The sequence below is a fragment of the Mercenaria mercenaria genome, unplaced genomic scaffold (genome assembly GCF_021730395.1).
Source record: "Mercenaria mercenaria strain notata unplaced genomic scaffold, MADL_Memer_1 contig_2031, whole genome shotgun sequence".
NCBI classification, from domain to species: Eukaryota; Metazoa; Mollusca; class Bivalvia; order Venerida; family Veneridae; genus Mercenaria; species Mercenaria mercenaria.
Genome location: NW_026460062.1, coordinates 21,476 through 42,570, shown reverse-complemented (window position 1 = coordinate 42,570; position 21,095 = coordinate 21,476). Strand labels below are relative to the sequence as shown.

General features: G+C 35.3%; 2 protein-coding genes across 3 annotated transcripts; one reads left to right on the top strand and one right to left on the bottom strand.

Moving 5' to 3' along the window:
- Window positions 1–15: 15 nt before the first annotated feature.
- Window positions 16–15,168, bottom strand: LOC123556926 (electron transfer flavoprotein-ubiquinone oxidoreductase, mitochondrial-like). The gene is made up of 4 exons (XM_053533103.1): window positions 15,060–15,168; window positions 6,443–6,568; window positions 3,137–3,289; window positions 16–921 (listed from the first exon to the last, which is right to left on the bottom strand). The coding sequence occupies exons 1-4, from the start codon at window positions 15,100–15,102 to the stop codon at window positions 815–817; spliced, it is 429 nt and encodes a 142-aa protein (XP_053389078.1). The 5' UTR covers window positions 15,103–15,168; the 3' UTR covers window positions 16–814.
- On the top strand, window positions 15,109–20,662 carry LOC123556927 (mediator of RNA polymerase II transcription subunit 7-like). 2 transcript variants are annotated; one of them, XM_053533102.1, is made up of 3 exons: window positions 15,109–15,224; window positions 18,692–18,812; window positions 19,770–20,662. In XM_053533102.1, the coding sequence occupies exons 2-3, from the start codon at window positions 18,696–18,698 to the stop codon at window positions 20,310–20,312; spliced, it is 660 nt and encodes a 219-aa protein (XP_053389077.1). In that variant the 5' UTR covers window positions 15,109–15,224; window positions 18,692–18,695; the 3' UTR covers window positions 20,313–20,662. The 2 variants fall into 2 exon arrangements, with proteins under 2 accessions (XP_053389077.1, XP_045203958.2); XM_045348023.2 differs by having other exon boundaries at window positions 15,196–15,243; window positions 18,688–18,812.
- Window positions 20,663–21,095: the final 433 nt, after the last annotated feature.

Below are 21,095 nucleotides of genomic sequence, written 5' to 3'. Positions count from 1 at the left end.
AACAGTCTAATATGAAAGGAAGTAGAATAAGAATCAAAATAAACACTGACAAGAAGAAGTTCATTTCATCTGCTGAAAGAATTTACAATCTGAATGTTGTAAAAATGAAAAGAAACTATACAGAGATTTAACAGATCTCACAAAGCAAAGGGATAGGAATAATATGAAGCAAGGAATGGTAAGCTTAAAGTTTAAAACTTGTTTTCCTGGCACACAGATCATGCAGCTTTAAATAGCAATCCAGAAAGAAGACAACTTACGACCTGCATGTAAAACAAAGGTTTTAAATATTGTTGAAATTGCATTTAAATAAAATACATTTTTGTCATGACATGAGTGAGCTTTTCTCTAAAACAACATTTGCTGATGCTGTAGATATTCTAGAATATCTGAATTTGAAGTCCTCTACAAATTTCATATGGATACCATATATGAGCATCCATTACCAAAAACATGGGCAACCATACCCTTCAAACTGTAAAACTTTGTTCAAATTGAATTCATTATGAGGACTATGTCAGAACATTACTGCCTTCCCTAGAAAGAACTATGACTGCATACTTACAATCATTATTATTCTAATCTTCATGGTTGTGCCATGGCCCATGAATATATAACTTTTTCTCATTTATTTCATTTTTTAAGTATGAAGGCAAGAAAAAATCATATCCCAACAAAAAAGAAGTCTCTGTCGAAACTCGCAAAGATGTATGCTAATGAAACTAAAAACTTAAAAAATGGTACAGTAGAAACTAGACTTGCGTAATTCTTGAAACTAATTAAAAGGAATTAAAACATAAATAATCTCTCTATATTATAAGGCTATAGACTTAAAACATCTCACATCTCTTTCTTTCCAGTCTGGGAAGAGTTCATCAAGTGCTCTTGTTTCTATACATGCCCCTGATAACGTGTGACCACCTAGATAAAATACAAAATTCATTTTGATAAATAAACTGGACTTTTGACCTTGGGTGATAAAGACATAAAACATTATTAAGCATGATAAAATACAACCGTTGGTTATCTTTTTAGATATATTTATGCATCAACATGTCCAAAACCTACTTAGATTTTAAGAAAAATAACTGTAGAAATCTTCCTTGAGATAAATGTTAAGTACCAAATGAAGGCATAACAGACTAAAGCTTACAGTAATAATGATGAAAATAAGAAATAAATTCAAAAATTAATTAAAAACAAAAATCAAACTAGAAAATGCTTTTGTAAAAAAGCGCATGTCTCCCCCAATGCAAAGTCCTATAGGCAAGAAGTCAATAGGGGTCAGGAGCGAAAGTCAAAGAGACACTGATGGTTGGCTGCAATAGGGATCATCTACTTGGCATGTCCAGTCATCCCGCTAAATTTCAACACTCTTGGCCTAGTGGTTCTCAAGTCACTGTTCAGGCTCCTGTGACCTTGACCTTTGATCAAGTGACCTCAAAATAAATAGGGGTCATCTACTCTGCATGTCCAATCATCCTATTAAGTTTCAACATTGTAGGTCAAGTGGTTCTCAAGTTATTTCCAAAAAATGATTTTACATGAACAGGCCCCTGTGACCTTGACCTTTGATGGAGTGACCCCAAAATCAATAGGGGTCATCTACTCTTCATGACCAATCATCCTATGAAGTTTCAACATTCTGGGTCAAGTGGTTCTCAAGTTATTGGTCGGAACTGGTTATCAATGTTCAGGCCTCTGTGACCTTGACCTTTAACGGAGTGACCCCAAAAACAATAGGGGTCATTTACTCTGCATGAACAATCATCCTATGAAGTTTCAACATTCTGGGTCGAGAGGTTCTCAAGTTATTGATTGGAAATGGTTTTCCATGTTCAGGCCCCTGTGACCTTGACCTTTAACAGAGTGACCCTAAAATCGTTAGGGGTCATCTACTCTGCATGACCAATCATCCTATGAAGTTTCAACATTCTGGGTTGAGTGGTTCTCAAGTTATTGACCGGAAATGGTTTTCAATGTTCAGACCCTTGTGACCTTGACCTTTAATGGAGTGACCCCAAAATCGATAGGGGTCATCTACTTTGCATGTACAATCATCCTATGAAGTTTCAACATTCTAGGTCAAGTGGTTCTCTAGTTATTGATCGGAAATGGTTTTCCTTGTTCACGCCCCTGTGACCTTGACCTTTGATGGAGTGACCCCAAAATCAATAGGGGTCATCTACTCTGCATGACCAATCATCCTATGAAGTTTCAACATTCTGGGTCAAGTGATTCTCTAGTTATTGATCGGAAATGGTTTTCAATGTTCAGGCCCCTGTGAACTTGACCTTTGATGGAGTGACCCCAAAATCAATAGGGGTCATCTACTCTTCATGACCAATCATCCTATGAAGTTTCAACATTCTGGGTCAAGTGGTTCTCTAGTTATTGATCGGAAATGGTTTTCAATGTTCAGCCCCCTGTGACCTTGACCTTTGACGGAGTGACCCCAAAAACAATAGGGGTCGTCTACTCCAGCAGCCCTACAACCCTATGAAGTTTGAAGGTTCTAGGTCAAATGGTTCTCCAGTTATTGCTCGGAAATGAAGTGTGACGTACGGACGGACGGAAGGACGGACGGACATACAGGGCAAAAACAATATGTCTCCTAGGGGAGACATAATAAGAAAGTCTTTAGACAGCATATTAAATTCTGATAATAATAAATAAACACATTTTGATGCCCTTGTAATTGAGTGAAGTGGAAAAAACTACTAATTTGGCTTCAAAGAATTCTCAATGAAACTTGTTTTATGGCTGTAAGTAGCAGATATGACTTTTTATATCAGTATGTATTTTTCAAACTGACCAAAAATGGATTATGAGCAGCAGACAGGACCTTTTATTATGCATGCATGATTATAAGTTCAGGTTATGGCCCTTTCACTACAGATTCCCATAATGTACAGATCAAACTACCTAGCAACATTTTTTTTTATTTCTTGGGCACCAGCTGTATGTCTATCCCTGTTTTTATTTAATAATTACTCTGAAATTCAGGTGGCTATACAGTAAACTTTTACTGAATGCTGTTCAAAGCTGTGCCTGAAATGTTTTGCATTCGATGAGAAAATGAAACAGTTGAACTTTACGAGAAGTTAGTCTGGCCAAGACCACAAGGAAGTCTTACCAATTTCTGCTGCCTTTTCAACAAGACAAACTCTGAGTTCCTTTTCTTGTTCATTAGCTAACTGTTTAAGTCTACAAGCTGCAGAGAGACCTGCTGGTCCTCCGCCGACAATGACAACATCTGCCTCATCTGCAAACCTCTCCATGTCAACATCTGTAAAAGGACACAAAACCAGTGCACTATTTCGATGTAAACAAAGCAAACTTCTTCTCCCATATCGAATTGTCTAAAACTGACTGAATTCAGAAAAGAACATTCAGAATTGCTGCAAAATTTTAGTTCAAACTGACCTTAAATGAAATATGCATAAATATCTCTTATCCAAAATTTTGCTTTTGCAAGAAGATACAAAAGCTTTCATCAAAACCTTCAGGAGGTCCTTTAGTATTAACTGTATAATTAAGATAGGATTACATTTCCTAAACAAATTATAAAACAAGAGCTGTCGGAGGACAGCAACGCTAGACTATTCAACAGTCTTGTCAACTGAATGAATACAAAATTTGAAAAAGGGGCAATGTACAAATGCGAAACAGGGTTATGGAACCTGCAGAGTGTTTATCAGCTTATGACAGTGGACAAGACTTAGTGTGTGAAGTTTCAATCCGTTCCCATTAGCGGGTACTGAGATAGTTACCAGCTTACGAGGAGTGTTTGAAAAGTATTGTGTATTGTGGTCTGAAACCTTGGAAACTGATAGAAACGTGCATGTTGTCATTTCATACCCTCAAAATATTCCCCATGGTGAGAAATGCATTATTTTAGTCTATGGATCCATTTCCGGAAAGCGTCAAGGTAGGCTGATTTTGGTATACTACGGAGGTTTCTTGCAGTACTTCTTTAATTTTTTCAAGATAATGTCACGGTACTACCTAACAGTCACACTTTACTCTGTACTGCTATACCTTTGCTGGAGAAGAATATGGCATACAAAACCTTCTTTGCACTCAAAGTGCGTTTTGCAATTATTGGCCTTTGGCCATGTTTGGTGGCCAAAATTTTGTTCCCAACCTTTCTGACAGGTTCAAAATAATGCACGCAGGTTTCATCACCTGTAGCAACATTTGCAAAAACTTTTTGTCGTATTTTGGGAACATTTTTAGCAATCTTCTGGCAGTTTCAACACGTAGCCTTTTTTGGTCGTCAGTCAAAAGATGGGGTACTTAGATTTTCTTTAAAATAAAATGAACTGTTGATAGTGAAATGCCAACAATGTATGCAATATCGCGTACAGTATATCGAGCATCATTTTGAAGAATTTCTGTGATTTTCAAAACATTTTGGTCACACGATGCTGTCTTTGGCCAACCTAATTTTGGGGCATTTTTCAACAGACTCTACACCACAATCAAATTTTTTCCACCTGCAAACCCTCTCATAAGACACCTTTCTAGACCCATAACCACGGGTTATTTCGGCAAAAAGCTCTTTCAAAGAACAACCGAGTTTACTGGGAACTTTTATATATGACCGAATTTCTTCAGTATTTGTTATACGTTTTCCAACCATTTTTGTCCAAACTGAGATTGCGACAACTCGGTAAAATGGTTATTGAATGAATACATGTATATACAGTTGTGTAGATATTGAATAGAAGTAATCAACTGTATAAACATCGACGTGAAATTCCTCGTGGAAATGGTGTGTCACCACAATACACAATACTTTTCGAACATTCCTCGTACATACAAAACCTTAACCAAAAACTACTAAGTCAGAATAGGGGCATAATTTTGTAAAAATGCAAAGCAGAGTTATGGAACGTGATACAGCATGTGAGATCATGACAGTGGACAAGTGTGTGAAGTTTTAATCCATTCCCATTAATGGGTACTGAGGTACCAGCTTACATATAAAAATTCAACCAAAAACAGCTAAGTTGAAAAAGGGGCATAATTTAGTAAAAATGCAAAGTAGAGTTATTGAACATATGCACTGCATATCATATCATGACAGTGAACAAGTGTGTGAAGTTTCAATCCATTCCCATTGGTGGAAACTGAGATACTTGCTTACATACAAAAACTTAACCAAAAACTGCTAAGTCGAAAAAGGGGCATAATTCTGAAAAATGCAAAGTAGAGTTATGTGACCTGCAAAGTGCATGTCAGATCATGACAGTGAACAAGTGTGTGAAGTTTCAATCCATTCCCATTTGAGGGTACTGAGATACCAGCTTAACTACAAAACCTTAACAAAAAATTTTTTAAGTCGAAAAAGGGGCATAATTTTATAAAAAAAGCAAAATAGAGTTATGGAACCTGTGCAATGTAAGTCAGTTTATCACAGTGAATAAGAGTGTGAAGTTTCAATCCATCCCCACAAGTGATCACTGAGATACCAGCTTACATACAAAAACCTAACCAAATCGGGACGCGGATGCCGACGCACGGGTGAGTCCAATAGCTCTACCTATTCTTTGAAAAGTCGAGCTAATCAAGAGCTGTCACTATTGGTGACAAATGCCCCTGAAGTTGGCCCAAGAATGCCACTGTGGCTGAGCTGTATGCGCAAAAAAATCACATATCATTTTGTGACCTTGACCTTGACCTAAGAGACCTCGGTCATAAGCGTGACACATCTTCTCAATATGGTTAATATTTGTGTCAAATTATTTTCAAATCCCTTGATAAATGGCAGTGTTATGGACCAGACAAGAAACACCTTTGACTTCTAAGTGTGACCTTGACTTTGGAGCTAGGGGTCTAGGTCTTGCACATGACATATCGTCTCATTATGGTAAACATTTATGCCAAGTTGTTTCGAAATCCCTTCATGGGTGGCAGAGTTATGGACCGGACACGAAACAGACCATGTTAACCTTTGACATCTAAGTGTGACCTTGACCTTGGAGCTAGGGGTCTGGGTCTTGCGCATGACATGTCGTCTCATTATGGTGAACATTTATGCCAAGTTATTTCAAAATCCCTTTGTGGATGGAAGAGTTACAGCTCGGACAAGAATTTACTGGACGCACACACGGACGGACGGACAGTGCGATTTTAATATGCCCACCTTCAGGGGCATAAAAATCATATAAATATATGCTAATTAAAACTATTTTTATGAAAAAGTTACATCCATTTATGAAAAATGTCTATTTCCAATTGTTAAATGATTTTTACTTTACATCATACATGTATATACCAGTGTGCTGAGTAATATTTCTTTTTTTTTTCTTGGGAATTATTTTAACTCTCAGATTAGCATATGCAATTTACACACTCAGATTAGCATATATATGTCAATTAATATCCCCAAGTTGCCAACACACATATGTTAGTCTTAAGACATACTAACTCCTACCTGCCCATCTTTTATCATTTTCTCTTGGGTTGACAGTGTAATGTGTTGTAATTTTTGGAAATGATGACTCAGGGAAACCATGGTGCACTCCTGAATGTGAATGTGTACATCGGATTACATTGTAAACTGAAAATATAAACGGTAAACAAGACTTGACAATCAGGTTTCACAATACAGATATATAAATATGTTTATGTGGAACTATCAAAATCAGATAACAAACGTTTACTGCATAAAGTGGCATTATATCTAATTAAGGCTTTCAAGAAACAAGAGGACCATGATGGTCCTGAATCGCTCACCTATCCCCACATGACCAAGTGTTGAACTGAGTATGACGTCGTTATTTCTATTATTTAACATAGTGACCTAGTTTTTGAGCACATGTGACCTAGATATCATCAAGATAAAAAATTCTGACCAATTTTCATGAAGATCCATTGAAAAATATGGCCTCTAGAGAGGTCACAAGCTTTTTCTATTATTTGACCTAATGACCTAGTTTTTGAAGGCACGTGACCCACTTTTAAACTTGACCTAGATATCATCAAGGTGAACATTCTCACCAATTTTCATGAGATCTCGTGAAAAATATGGCCTCTAGAGAGGTCACAAGGTTTTTGTATTTTTCGACCTACTGACCTAGTTTTTGACCGCACATGACCCAGTTACGAACCTGACCTAGATATCATCAAGCTGAACATTCTCACCAGTTTTCATGAAGATCCATTGAGAAATATGGCCTCTAGGGAGGTCACAGGTTTTTCTATTTTTAGACCTACTGACCTAGTTTTTGACCCCACGTGACCCAGTTTTGAACCTGACCTAGATATCATCAAGGTGAACATTCTGACCAATATTCATGAAGATCTCATGAAAAATATGGCCTCTAGAGAGGTCACAAGGTTTTTCTATTTTTAGATCTACTGACCTAGTTTTTAACCCACGTGACCCAGTTTCGAACTTGATCTAGATATCATCAAGGTAAACATTCTGACCAATTTTCCTGAAGATCCATTGAAAAATATGGCCTCTAGAGAGGTCACAAGGTTTTTCTATTTTTAGACCTACTGACCTAGTTTTTGACCGCACGTGACCCAGTTTCGAACTTGACCTAGATATCATCAAGGTGAACATTCTGACCAATTTTCATGAAGATCCATTGATATATATGGCCTCTAGAGAGGTCACAAGGTTTTTCTATTTTTAGACCTACTGACCTAGTTTTTGATCAAACATGACCCAGTTTCAAACTTGACCTAGATATCATCAAGGTGAACATTCTGACCATAATTCATGAAGATCTCATGAAAAATATGGCCTCTAGAGAGGTCACAAGGTTTTTCTATTTTTAGATCTACTGACCTAGTTTTTACCCCCATGTGACCCAGTTTCGAACTTGACCTAGATATCATCAAGGTGAACATTCTGACCAATTTTCATGAAGATCCATTGAGAATATGGCCTCTAGAGAGGTCAAAAGGTTTTTCTATTTTAAGACTTAATGACCTAGTTTTTGACCTCACGTGACCCAGTTTCGAACTTGACCTAGATATCATCAAGGTGAACATTCTGACCAATATTCATGAAGATCTCATGAAAAATATGGCCTCTAGAGAGGTCACAAGGTTTTTCTATTTTTAGACCTACTGACCTAGTTTTTGATCCCACATGACCCAGTTTCGAACTTGACCTAGATATCATCAAGGTGAACATTCTGACCAATTTTAATGAAGATCTTGTGAAATATATGGCCTCTAGAGAGGTCACAAGGTTTTTCTATTTTTAGACATACTGACCTAGTTTTTGATGGCACGTGACCCAGTTTCGAACTTGACCTAGATATCATCAAGGTGAACATTCTGACCAACTTTCATAAAGATCCCATGAAAAATGTGACCTCTAGAGTGGTCACAAGCAAAAGTTTACGGACGCACGGACGCACGCACGCACGGACGACGGACGACGGACGCCGCGCGATCACAAAAGCTCACCTTGTCACTTTGTGACAGGTGAGCTAAAAACAGGAGTTATTAAATTGTGTATGAGAAACACTCTCGCATTATTACATGATAATTACATGTATCTTTGACTAATTGAGACATGTATGTGATACTGAACCAGTTTGTAATTACTATGCATGCTTTATTTTTTACTTTGTATTGGTGATGTCAATATGCTGTATATGCATTATGACTTGATTAAATATCTGTTCTGTTACAACTGAAAACTTTAGCTGCATTTATATATTCATACAGTGCCAGATATTTCATTCTTACCAGGTATCTCTGAGCATCTATTTTAAAGTCAAACAAAGAACAAGACAATTAGTCTAGAAAAAAAACTGTCTAAAGGGTTACATGATTGGCCCATAACCACATTTTTTATTCATTCTGAAAAATCTTTTTTTCCTGTCCGAACGATTCAGAAGTGAATATTAGGGATTATGAATTTGGTAACATTTTTGTCAAAATCATTCATAATACAAGTTTGATTTATAGCTATTTTCACTTTTTAAGACATGTTCTTCATGAAATAAAATTTAGAAGAAAAAAGATTGCCTACCTGACTACCTACCCCTCTTTTCGATCAAGTAACCCTTATTAATTAATTCCTCTTTATTATTCTTACTAAATAGTGTATTCCTGTGAGAATTAGTTCCAAAGAAAATACAGGAAACCACTTTCCAGTGTTTGATACCTTACAATTTTCATAATACTGCAATATTTGAAATATACCGGATACCGGATTTTTTATCAAGGATACAGACAAAAACAAGTATTATAATACAAAATTTTTATTTAAAAAATGTATGTCAGAGCTCCAGATAAGCTTTTGGTGCAATTGGGTATTTACCCATCACTTTTTGTCTGAATTGGGTATTGGAAATTTGAATTGGGTAAAAATAATATCATTACCCAGCCTTTTCAAAAGTAATTGGGTATTTGCTAAAACCAATTGGGTATTTTACCAATCTCGCAGTAACAAATGAGTATTTTTTTGCTTACAGTATACATGGTATATATCATTAAACAGGACCAAATTTCATGAATATCAACTGAAAAATACAGCCTCTATCGCATACACAAAGTTTTTCTTTGATTAAACCTAGTGACCTACTTTTTGACCCAGATGACCCATATTCGAACTTGACCTAGATTTCATCAAGGCAATCATTCTGACCAAATTTCATGAAGATCAATTGAAAAATACAGCCTCTATTGCATACAGAAGGGTTTTCTTTGATTTGACCTAGTGACCTACTTTTTTGACCCAAGATGACCCATAATCAAACTTATGTAGATTTTATCAAGGCAATCATTTTGACCAAATTTCATGCAGATCAATTGCAAAAAAAGCCTCTATCAAATACACAAGGTTTTTCTTTAATTTGACCTAGTGACCTACTTTTTGACCCAAGATGACCCATATTCAAATTTGACCTAGATTTCATCACAGCAATCATTTTGACTTAATTTCAGGAAGATCAATTGAAAAATATAGCCTCTATCGCATACACAAAGTTTTTCTTTGATTTGACCTAGTGACCTAATTTTTGATCCCAGATGACCCATATTCGAACTTGACCTAGATTTCATCAAGGCAATCATTCTAACCAAATTTCATGAAGATCAATTGAAAAATACAGCCTCTATCGCATACACAAGGTTTTTCTTTGATTTGACCTAGTGACCTACTTTTTGACCCTAGATGGCCCATTTCCAAACATGGCCTAGATTTCATCAAGGTAATCATTCTGACCAAAATTCATGAAGATTAATTGAAAAATACAGCCTCTATCGCATATTTTGATTTGACCTAGTGACCTACTTTTTGACCCAAGATGACCCATATTCCAACTTGACCTAGATTTCATCAAGGCAATTATTCTGACCAAAATTCATGAAGATTAATTGAAAAATACAGCCTCTATCGCATACACAAGGTTTTTCTTTGATTTGACCTAGTGACCTTGTTTTTGACCCCAGATGACCCATTTTCGAACTCTACATAGATTTCATCAAGGTAATCATTCTGACCGAAATTCATGAAGATTAATTGAAAAGTTCAGCCTCTAATGCATACACAAGGTTTTTCTTTGATTTGACCTAGTGACCTAGTTTTTGAACCCAGATGACCAGTTTTCGAACATGGCCTAGATTTCATCAAGGTAATCATTCTGACCAAATTTCTTGAAGATCAGTTGAAAAATACAGCCTATATTGCATACACAAGGTTTTTCTTTGATTTGACCTAGTGACCTAGTTTTTGAACCAAGATGACCCATTTTCGAACTCGGCCTAGATTTCATCAAGGTTATCATTCTGACCAAATTTCATGAAGATCAGTTGAAAAATACAGCCTCTATCGCATACACAAGCTAAATGTTGACAGACGACAGACAGACGACAGAAGCCGGACATTGAGTGATCAGAAAAACTCACCTGAGCATTGCTCAGGTGAGCTAAAAAGGAAAGCAATTACATTTTCTAAAAAGCTTGTTACTTGCCATTCTGTTAATGGGAGCAATAAGCATGGGTAAATATATCAAACGCAAACAAATTACATGTAGCATACAATTCCAGCTTCAGAGATTAATTTACGGATCTCTGAGCTGAAATGCAACTATATTGAAATCTAACAAGGAATTGTTCTAGAAATCTGTCACTTAACTGAAGTACTACACATCCACCTTTCACTTTAATTAAATTCTAATCATTATTTCTTTTGATCTACCATGCAATATATTATTTTCTGAAAAGTTTTATTAAGAAATTTCAAGTGGACACTGATGTCAGCAATACAGTGTACTCAAGTAATTTCCGAACCAGTTTTCAAAAATATTAAAATTGGACTAATGCTTCAATATGTACAATATTGTTATATATATTCATGAATAGATCATTAAATTGCTAATAAAAAGCTATTATCCGAATTCTGTAATATCACTTACTTTGCGTAATATTTAAATTTTACTGAACTCCGTGACCTCGGCTATTTCGAATCATTTCCGGATATTCCGAATCACTATTGCCGTTACTCATTTCTACTTTTTAGATGCTTATCTATGGATATTAGTTTTAAAATAAAATGCTCTTCGGAATGTTACAAAAACTTTATGATTGGTAGATCATACAAAAAATAAAGTAACATTCTTTTGTTACAAAATAATTATTTAGAATTAAAAAAAAAAGACAATGAAAACTATATTAAATTTTATTTATTTTTACAGTTTCAACATGGAGACAAACCGCCATTCAGTGAAACACATAGCAGCATGTAAAATGGTTCTGACTTACTATTGACATGAGCTCAAGGCATTTTTAAATAAATGGGATAACACTAGAAAATATCTAACGGTGATGCAAGAGAAGGGAGGCATATATGCTATAAATAAACAACTATTTGGTATAGAATAGAACACTTCAACAGACAAAAGTACATTGATTCAGAATATGCCGTATCTAATGACTTTTGTTTAATATGAACAACTTTTGTACATGTAATCTTAAAAGTACTTATATATTTATAGTGTGATAGATATATATTGTACACTATGTCCATGTATTATTTATCTGTGTACATCACCTTACAATAAAGAAAGATTCTCTTGAAGAGAGCAGCTCTATATTTTCTCGGCAAAAAAATAGCATCTTGAGTCAAAATACAACATACTTAAACTGTGTTTCTAACGCTTGAAAACTAGGTAAAAGATATAACCTATGGTTGTTTAATATGCACAGATGCCTTAAGATTACAAACATAGCCATTTTCTTAATTTTACCGTTCAGTAATTGTTGTCATCAGCTGTAAAATGTTTAGAGTGGCCCGCATGTTAGACTGATTCGGAATACCCGAGTAGACTGTATTTGTCCCGACTCCACCACCATAGTTATCATGCAATCGAGAGTCAACCTTCACTTTCAAATTCGTAAACAAACATGACTGGCATTAAATCACTAATTTTGGTTGATTATTTTTTGTGGATTTAAACTTTCTACCATATGTTAACATGAACATTCTTGAGAATGCTTATTATAATATTTGCAGTTAAATTGTTCTTGAATATCAAAAAGGCTGACAAAATATAAATGACATCTAAAATTTCACATGTTATAAATTTCGCATTACATCACCAATTTTCTTATGGGAGTCAGTACAGATGTTATGCTTCGTTGCTGGTTAAGTAAACAATTGGGGTAATGGTCACTGTCATCAGGATTCAAAATAGCATCAGTTCAATATAAAGATAAGTAGATCTGTAGTAGGGTAGAGTATAAGGGTGCACTTATATTTCCTTGCTATAAAAGCCAGCTCAATAGCAAGGAAGTATAAGTGCAGCACCCTTATACTCTACCCTGCTACAGATCTACATCAATAAAGATATCCAATGGCCATCTTTCAGTAAAATATTTTATCTTTATAAATTTATTTCAAATGTATAAAATCCTGATTAAATGTATTTAACTTTACTCAGAGCTCCAGATTAAATAAATAAAGCTTTTGGTGGAATTGGGTATTTACCCATCACTTTTTGTCTGAATTGGGTACTGGAAATCTGAATTGGGTTAAAATAGTTAAAATAATATTGTTACCAAGGCTTTTCAAAAGTAATTGGGTATTTGCTAAAACCAATTGGGTATTTCACCAATCTCGCACAAACAATGAGTATTTTTTTTCTTGTGGCTAAATTGTTCTGGATGAAACATGCTTACTGTTACAGTATATATCATTAACCAGGTTTGACTATTTTTCTACATGCCTATAAGGAAGGTAAACGTGTGTATTTTAATTTATAGTTCTAATTATGTGTAATTTTAACAGACTTCCGGAAAGTTGGGAAAATTGGCCGGACATTCGGTCTGGCAATGTCTAAAAATCTGCCGGACTGAAAAATAATCCACCGGACCGAAAATGAACTTGTAATGCAGAACCTAAAAAAGCCTCTGTAAACTACCAGTTTAACACGCTGTATTACAAGCTAGGCACGAATCTTCACAATTTATCATTTATATTAAGATAGTTCTGTATTTTCTGTACTTATTTTAGCTTTCTGTACGTTCGGCATTAATTTCTGGATTCTGCACTGGTATTTTTTTAACGACGCCATTTTGTCCGAGATGTTGCAGTTCTCGGAATACGATAAATGCCGGTCAGTCGGACCGCATTCGGGTAAATGAACGGTGGACTTCTTCAAAATTTTGCAGTCATGTCTGTCAGACCGACGACTTTCCAGAAGTCTGTTTTAACCAATGATATATTTTCTCCAATTGTTAAATGTTTTCTGGGAAACTTTTGTTCCATCATATTTTTGGCACTTTAAATGCAGTTGACGATCAATTAATCCACAATAATTATGATGAATATTCCGAACGATGTATTCACCGCAATATGTGCTCTTTCGTAAGATGTCGGCTAGTATCGGTGGCACTTTATTATCACAAACAGATAAACTGTTTTTGCTGAACAACAAAATATCCTTCTGTTTTGTTTGTTTGTGCTGCAACAATGTTTTTCTGCAAAGTGGTCAGTTTATTGGCGTAATTTTTTTGTTTACAAAGCGTCCAAATAACAATGATCAGACTGAATGGTCCTGTGCTTTTTCCGATAAATAGATACCCGTTTTGCCGTAACGTATAACCAGTCTGTTGTCTAGCGTTAAAGTCTTGACCCGTTCTATAATATGGAAAATGAGATACGAAAGTGATTTTAAATGAATTGGGTATTAGAAATTCTAATTGCATTTCAGTACGCACACTGTTTGAATTCAATTGGGTTTTCTGCAACGTTAATTGCGTAAATACGCAGCTTATCTGGAGCTCTGTTTACTAAATATATAAATTAAGTTTCCATAATATTCATAATTAAATGACACACAATAATAGTTGATTGTTAAAGGCAGCCGGTAGTAAACATTTGTACAGTGTTTATCTTTATGTTATGTACTATTTAAAACCTAATGCATAGTACTACAGTTAATATGATTGGATCAATTGTTAGACTGAAAAGATGAAAATAAATTCAGATATTTCATTATAAGCTAGAAATTTTATTTTTTATTTTAATTTGTAGGACCACGGAATAAATAGAATAGATTTTATAAATACATTTTTAAATTTTGACAACAAATTTGGATCTAATATACCTTTAACTTTCATTAACATAGAAAAAAAATCAGTAATACCTAACATGAAAGCTAGAATATACCACTACTTTGAGTATAAATCTACTTATAGCCTCTGGGTATGTCTGTAACTTATCACTTATGAAGTTATGTAAGCTGTATCAGCATACTGAATATTAAATTATTTTCACTTGCAAGATTAGTTTTTGGTGTAAGATCTTTATGGCATACGATATTTCCCTATAATTAAATGTGAATGAAAAGAAAACCTGTATAAATATTAGTTGGCAGACAAAGAATAAAAGAAATTTATTTACTTAACCAACGTTATACATAGTGACCTCTAAATTTCTGTTTTGTTTTCGCAAGTATTGCTCTATAAATGTCTATTTGTTAAATATCGACTACAGTTTTCATGGGGCAATATGTGAACTGTGACAATATATCGCTACATTTACAACAAGAATAACCTGATGAAAGAGATTTTCTTACCGGAACTTCTACAAACTTTGACAGCACGAACAATCGACGCCATATTTTCGGTGTTAGGATAAAAATTTATCCCCGGACTATCTGTAGGGAAATATGATTGTGTTAACACCGGTTGAAGAAAAAACAAAAGCGACAGAAATAAATTTAAAAAGAAATATAACGTAGGTTATCGTAAAATGCAACAGTAGATATTTGTTTTGACTGTTAAAGTTGAACTGTTTTGTGTTTCAAATTTTTTTTGATGATGGTTGTCATCTTTTTGCATCCTCATATCTTGGCAACACTGCCCACAGTGTATAAAAATGTTGGGTTATCTCCCATTTTGATGTTCAGCAAGTTTTATGAGGATTTTGACTTCATTAAAATTTATTGAATGCCATCCGGCTTAGCTCGTAGGATGAGCGCAGATTTCGGGGTCGTGAGTTCGATCCCCCGGTGTATGTTCTCTGTGACGATATATACCTGTAGGATACCTGTAGGATGATTTGGGGCTCTGAAGTAAAGACTAGGTCCTTTTTAAGCCCCTCTTCTTTCGGACTTTATTTATGACATTATTACTGCAAGTTCTCAAAACAAATTTGGTAGTTGTGTTGGTAACAGATAAAGAGTACTTAGTTACAAAAGTTGTCCTGACAACATCTATTCTGTTCTCAAAACTGGTACAGCATGTCTCCCTGCCAGTGATGGTCAAGTCTGGTCTTGAAACTATGGACATCCTTGGCATCAACCACTTCTTGAGGCAACCGATTCCACATGTCAATCACTCTACGTGAAAACTGATTTTGACAAAAAGGTTGTTCTACAACGGGGCTTTTCAAGTTTTAAGTTGTGTCCTCTTGTAGATGATGAATAACAGAAAAAATCTTCAAAGGAACAGTCATCTATACCTTTAACAATTTTGAAAGTCTGGATAGCATCACTACGAATTCTACGATGAGCAAGTGTTGGTAAATTCAATTCCCTAAGACGTTCTTCATATGTAAGATTTGTAACAGAAGGCACTTATTTGGTAGCTCTTTTCTGATGTCTTTCTAAACTATCTATGTCTTTTCTAAGATATGGATACCAAACAACATTAGCGAATTCCACATGTGGTCAAACCAAGGCTGTATACAGCTTCAAGAATGCATACTTGTCAAGATATTCAAAAGATTTACTTATAAGTGCCAAAATACTATTTGCTTTATTAATCTTAGTAGAAATGTGTTTACTAAATTTCAAATCGTGTTCAAACAATACTCCAAGGTCTGTTTCTTCTATATCAGATTTTAGTTTGTTTGTTACACAGAGGTGTAAAATTCCACTCACCCTCTCGCATTGGCGTTTTAAAGTCTGGATAGGACGAGTTGACCTTGCTGTAGGCTGTATACTCGACCAATCGGCGAGTGCTTTTTATGTCGTAACTGTACCAAAATTCAGCCAAAAATGTTTTGAATTACATCGCGAAAAATTATAACAAACCTTGCGTCGTTAAAATTCAATCGCTTACCGATAATGATTGCGCTCTAGACTTTGATTATTATTAATTATCAATGCATTTATTACAAGAAAACCATGTAGTACCATAAGCAAGTCGAGATAAGTTAATGTTATTATCCTCACCGTTTATTTTCCCGTACTTCGTCAAAGCATGACAACCTAACATCCGTAGTTTATTTGGAGAGCGACGACAAAAAAATACAGTGAAAGAAAAATGTCTGCTTTGAAAAGAAAATTTAAGCAATATGAATATGATTAATTAAAATGGAAATGTAGTGTACAAGAGAATATTATTTGTCTACTATGTGTTATATTTGAAATTTGTTTGTTGTACATAATACTTCTTTCATAAAAGTGAAAGTATTAAAAATGTCATTAAGGTAGTTGTAATTTTATTATGGCGAGTGACTGTTCACTAAGGTTGAATAGATTTTACTGTCTGCTTTTCCTGCAGGGCAAATTTTTACTCCACTGGTTATACATAACTGAAATACTGTTGAAAAACGTTAAACCAAAACAAAATAAAGCAAAAACAAAAAATTTATTGAATATAATTATGATCAGTGTATTTGTTTGGATATTCCATGGACTCTAGTGTGGCTCATGTCTTGTGTAGTCCTTCATGTTTTAGGTCGGCACAAGATGCCACACTGGTCACTACGCCAACACAAGATACTGCAATAATTAGAATGTAGACACAGCAATGCACAAAACCCCACGGCAATGCATCATAATGCACCACATTTCACCTGTTATATTGTGTGTTTGAGTGTTTTGTCACAAAAAGTTTTGCGTGTTCACCGTCCGCTCAGCCAAGTTGATGCACCACAATGGATACAAGGCCCAGCAATACAAAACATCTAGTGACATGAAGCACCACAATGCAACAAGACTCCTGGCTGACATAAATGTTCCGATGTCATTTTGTATTGTCATCCAGCATTGATCGCATTGTTTTGCATTGTGTTGTGTGTCAACTGTCTACTCTTCTAGGTCAATGTACCTGATGCAATAGGATGCAGGACAGTACAAAACCATGTGCAACACAAGCATGAAATGTGACACTCTATAAATTATATTCGGGGCTAAAATACGACAAGATATTACAAGATAAATGTCATCCATGGTTGTCTCAGATAGTTATGTCATGTGTGGTATTGCATGTTATGCTTGACCTTGACAAATTTACAGCACTACAATGCAACTTGACAGTGTGTCACAAGGCATGACATTAATGTCGTGTTGTTGTATTTTTGCCCATTTTAACTTGTGTCGAGCACCTTGTCACTTTTTCGTGCATTGTTACACATTGGCGAGTGTTGGTAGCACATTTTCTCATCTTGTCGCATGTCATATTGCAAGTTGTGCATTGACCTAGGAAAGTAGAATGGTCAAAATAACACAAAGTGCGACCAGGCGATACAATGCTGGACACATGATATGGTGGGTGACAATACAATAAGACAGTGGGACATTATTGTCACATATTGTGTCACATTGTTGTGCAGTGTCTCGCGTCATGTCGTATTTTTGCACATGGTAATGCGCATCAGATGCTGAGTGACCTTAGACAAGATGGATGAAACACAACATGAGCTAAACTAGATATCATAATATTCAGCTTGGTTTTAATATGCATGTTATGTCTCACATAAATACGTCATAGACAAGAATAAACAGTAGTCTGAGGGGAAAATCCTCTGTAATATTTGAGGTATAGTTTGTTCAAATGACATAGACTGCATTTAGGTGAAATGGAACATGCATAATGAAAAGAGGTGAGATATCAAAGTAAATCCACTAATGCATATTACTTGTGCTCCTTCGTTCTGTGCTGCAATAAACGGGCTGGGAAACAGTTCAAAACAAGCTGTAATAGCTCGAAGAATTTATTTCTAAATTAAATTTAGAAACATGAACAGCAACCTATTTTTTTATTTATAGAGACAAAAAAATCACACGCTGTCTTAGGATATCAAGGCAGTAGTGATCCTAGACATCAATTTCCATAGTATTTTGCTTTAAATTTGTCATTTTCATTTTCTGTGATAAAAAATTGCTTTTGTAATGATAACTTTTGATGATTTTCATACATTTGATTTTCCTAGCTGCTTAATCATTTCTAACAGATACTTTTGAAATGTTTCAGGTAGGAAGATGGGGGAACCACAGCAAGTGAGTGCGTTTCCTCTACCCCCGATGCAGTATGTTAACCAATATACTGATGAGAATGTGAAAAGAGGCAGGGTGCCACACCCTCCACCAGCCATTCAGGTAATATTTATTATAGGGAGTAACTGTTAACCACCTCAGTCAGTCAGTGGGACCTTTATGGGTTGAGAAGTAAAGGCTGCTTGTTTCCTTTCACTTGCTTCCCACCATTTTTATATCAAATCTTGCTCCGATAGTTATATGAGAAACCAATGGAATCCAGCCGAAATGGAGAAGGTCTACTTCTACCTAGGTGTCCACTATCGCCTGGTCTTATTCCACTGTTGAAGCTGGAAAGTTGCCATATGACATAAACTGTGTCCATGTGACATAAACCGAATAAAAACTGAAAGCCACCCAGCTAATACAGCTTTTGAGTACCAAGCTTAAGTATTACTATGTATTCTTAATGTCTTCAGAGGGGCATTGAGTATTATTTCAAACCAGTAAATAAACAGCTTTCTTCAGTATTCTTAATAAAATATGTTTTATTTGTCATAGTTGTAGAGTTTGTGGCACTGTTAAAGACACATTCCTAAGTCTAACAAGTCCAGTTAAAAATAAAAAAGTCTAGCAGTTTTAAAGGTTGTTTGGCATTTGGTTGAAATACTCGTTGAAATTTGAACAAATGGTATATTATAAATGATGAAAAAGTTGTTTGCCAGAATATTATTTATTGCGGAGTAAAGTTATACACAAGGTAAATTGGCTAGTGTTCTAGCATACTAGTTCTGCTTTTTGATTTCTATAGCATATACCAGGTACCATATACATGTATATAAAACAGTGTTTAGTGGCTGTCTTCTTCAGTTTAAGTTATTAAGAACCATGTAAATTTTCATTTGTGTGCCAAAACATGTCAAGTAGTGGAAGGCATAGTTACAGATTCTTTCAATGTTGAAATTGAAAATGACATACCTGTATAATAAATTATCTTCATTTCATGGGTAAAGAGTAATTTTGATGAGAAACTATTAATCTGCTACATATTTTATGTTGATGTGTTTTTGAATTTTTCAGGACACATACACAATGTTTGGAAATACATTCACAGCCGATGACATGATTGTACGACCCTTAGAATCTCAGGGCTTTAGACGTCTTCATCCGCAGAGTTATGATCATAAGCGTGAGCTAAAGAAACTGAATCATTCTATACTGGCAAACTTCCTTGATTTATTAGACATTTTAATCAAAGCGCCGGACTCGCCGAAAAGAAACGAGAAATTAGAAGATCTGAATCTTCTGTTTATTCATATGCATCATCTCATTAATGAGTTTCGTCCGCATCAGGCGCGAGAAACTTTACGGGTAATGATGGAGCTGCAGAAGAAACGGCGGCACGAAGTAGCTGAAAGGTTTCAGGTACATTTAGATAAAGTGACTGAGTTAATACAGAAAAGTCTGGTAGCTTTGCCCGATGAATTCAGTTTGGACTCGAAAGTTTTGGTAAAAAGTGAGATTTTAACCTCGGAAATGGACGAGCCGGACCAAAGGCGGGATAATGAAGAGTGTGACCAGCTGGATAGAATGATGTGTGACATTGTGGATGGTTTAAACTGAATCACAACTGAAAATTTTTCTGGTTCAATTAGCATTTTCATAATTATATTGCTGCTACATGGATAAATCACTTCTAAAGGCTGAATTAAATTACAAGTATTTAATTTAGATAGGACTGATCATCCATTAAGAATAAGATATGTTGCATATTGTAATGCCAGATTGGCATTTGCTGTGAAACCTGTACTTTAGTATGGGTGAATATCACATGGAGATTCTTGTTATCATTTTAAAAGACTTGTAACAGCTGTAGTATTTTGAAAATCATTCATGCAATATAAAAATGGTTCAAGAATCTGTACATTGAGTTCTGTAGCACATGAGTTGTAATTAAACTTATGATTAGAATGTGTTGGTGATTACATGTTTGTATCTAAGCCTTTGCAGTTTTGTTTTTTAGCTCGACAACACGAAGTATGGAGAGCTGTCCTACTTGACCCAGTGTCGGTGTCCTTCCGTTTCTGCACTTTGGTTAAAGTTTTGATGCACTTTCTCTTTATCTCTGTAATTACTTGATGGATTTGTTTCAAACTTAAATTAGTTATTCCTCATCATCACCTACTCTCTCACCAATATGTTATGAATTATTCCCCTTTTTAGCTCACCTGTCACATAGAGACAATGTGAGATTTCGTGATCACCCTTTGTCCGTCATCAGTCCGTCCGTGTGTCCGTGCATGATAGAGATTTCATTTATGATTTTATTTTAACCAAACTTGCACACAACTTGTATCACCATAAGATCTCGGTTCCTGTCTTGAACCGGCCAGATTCCATTATGGG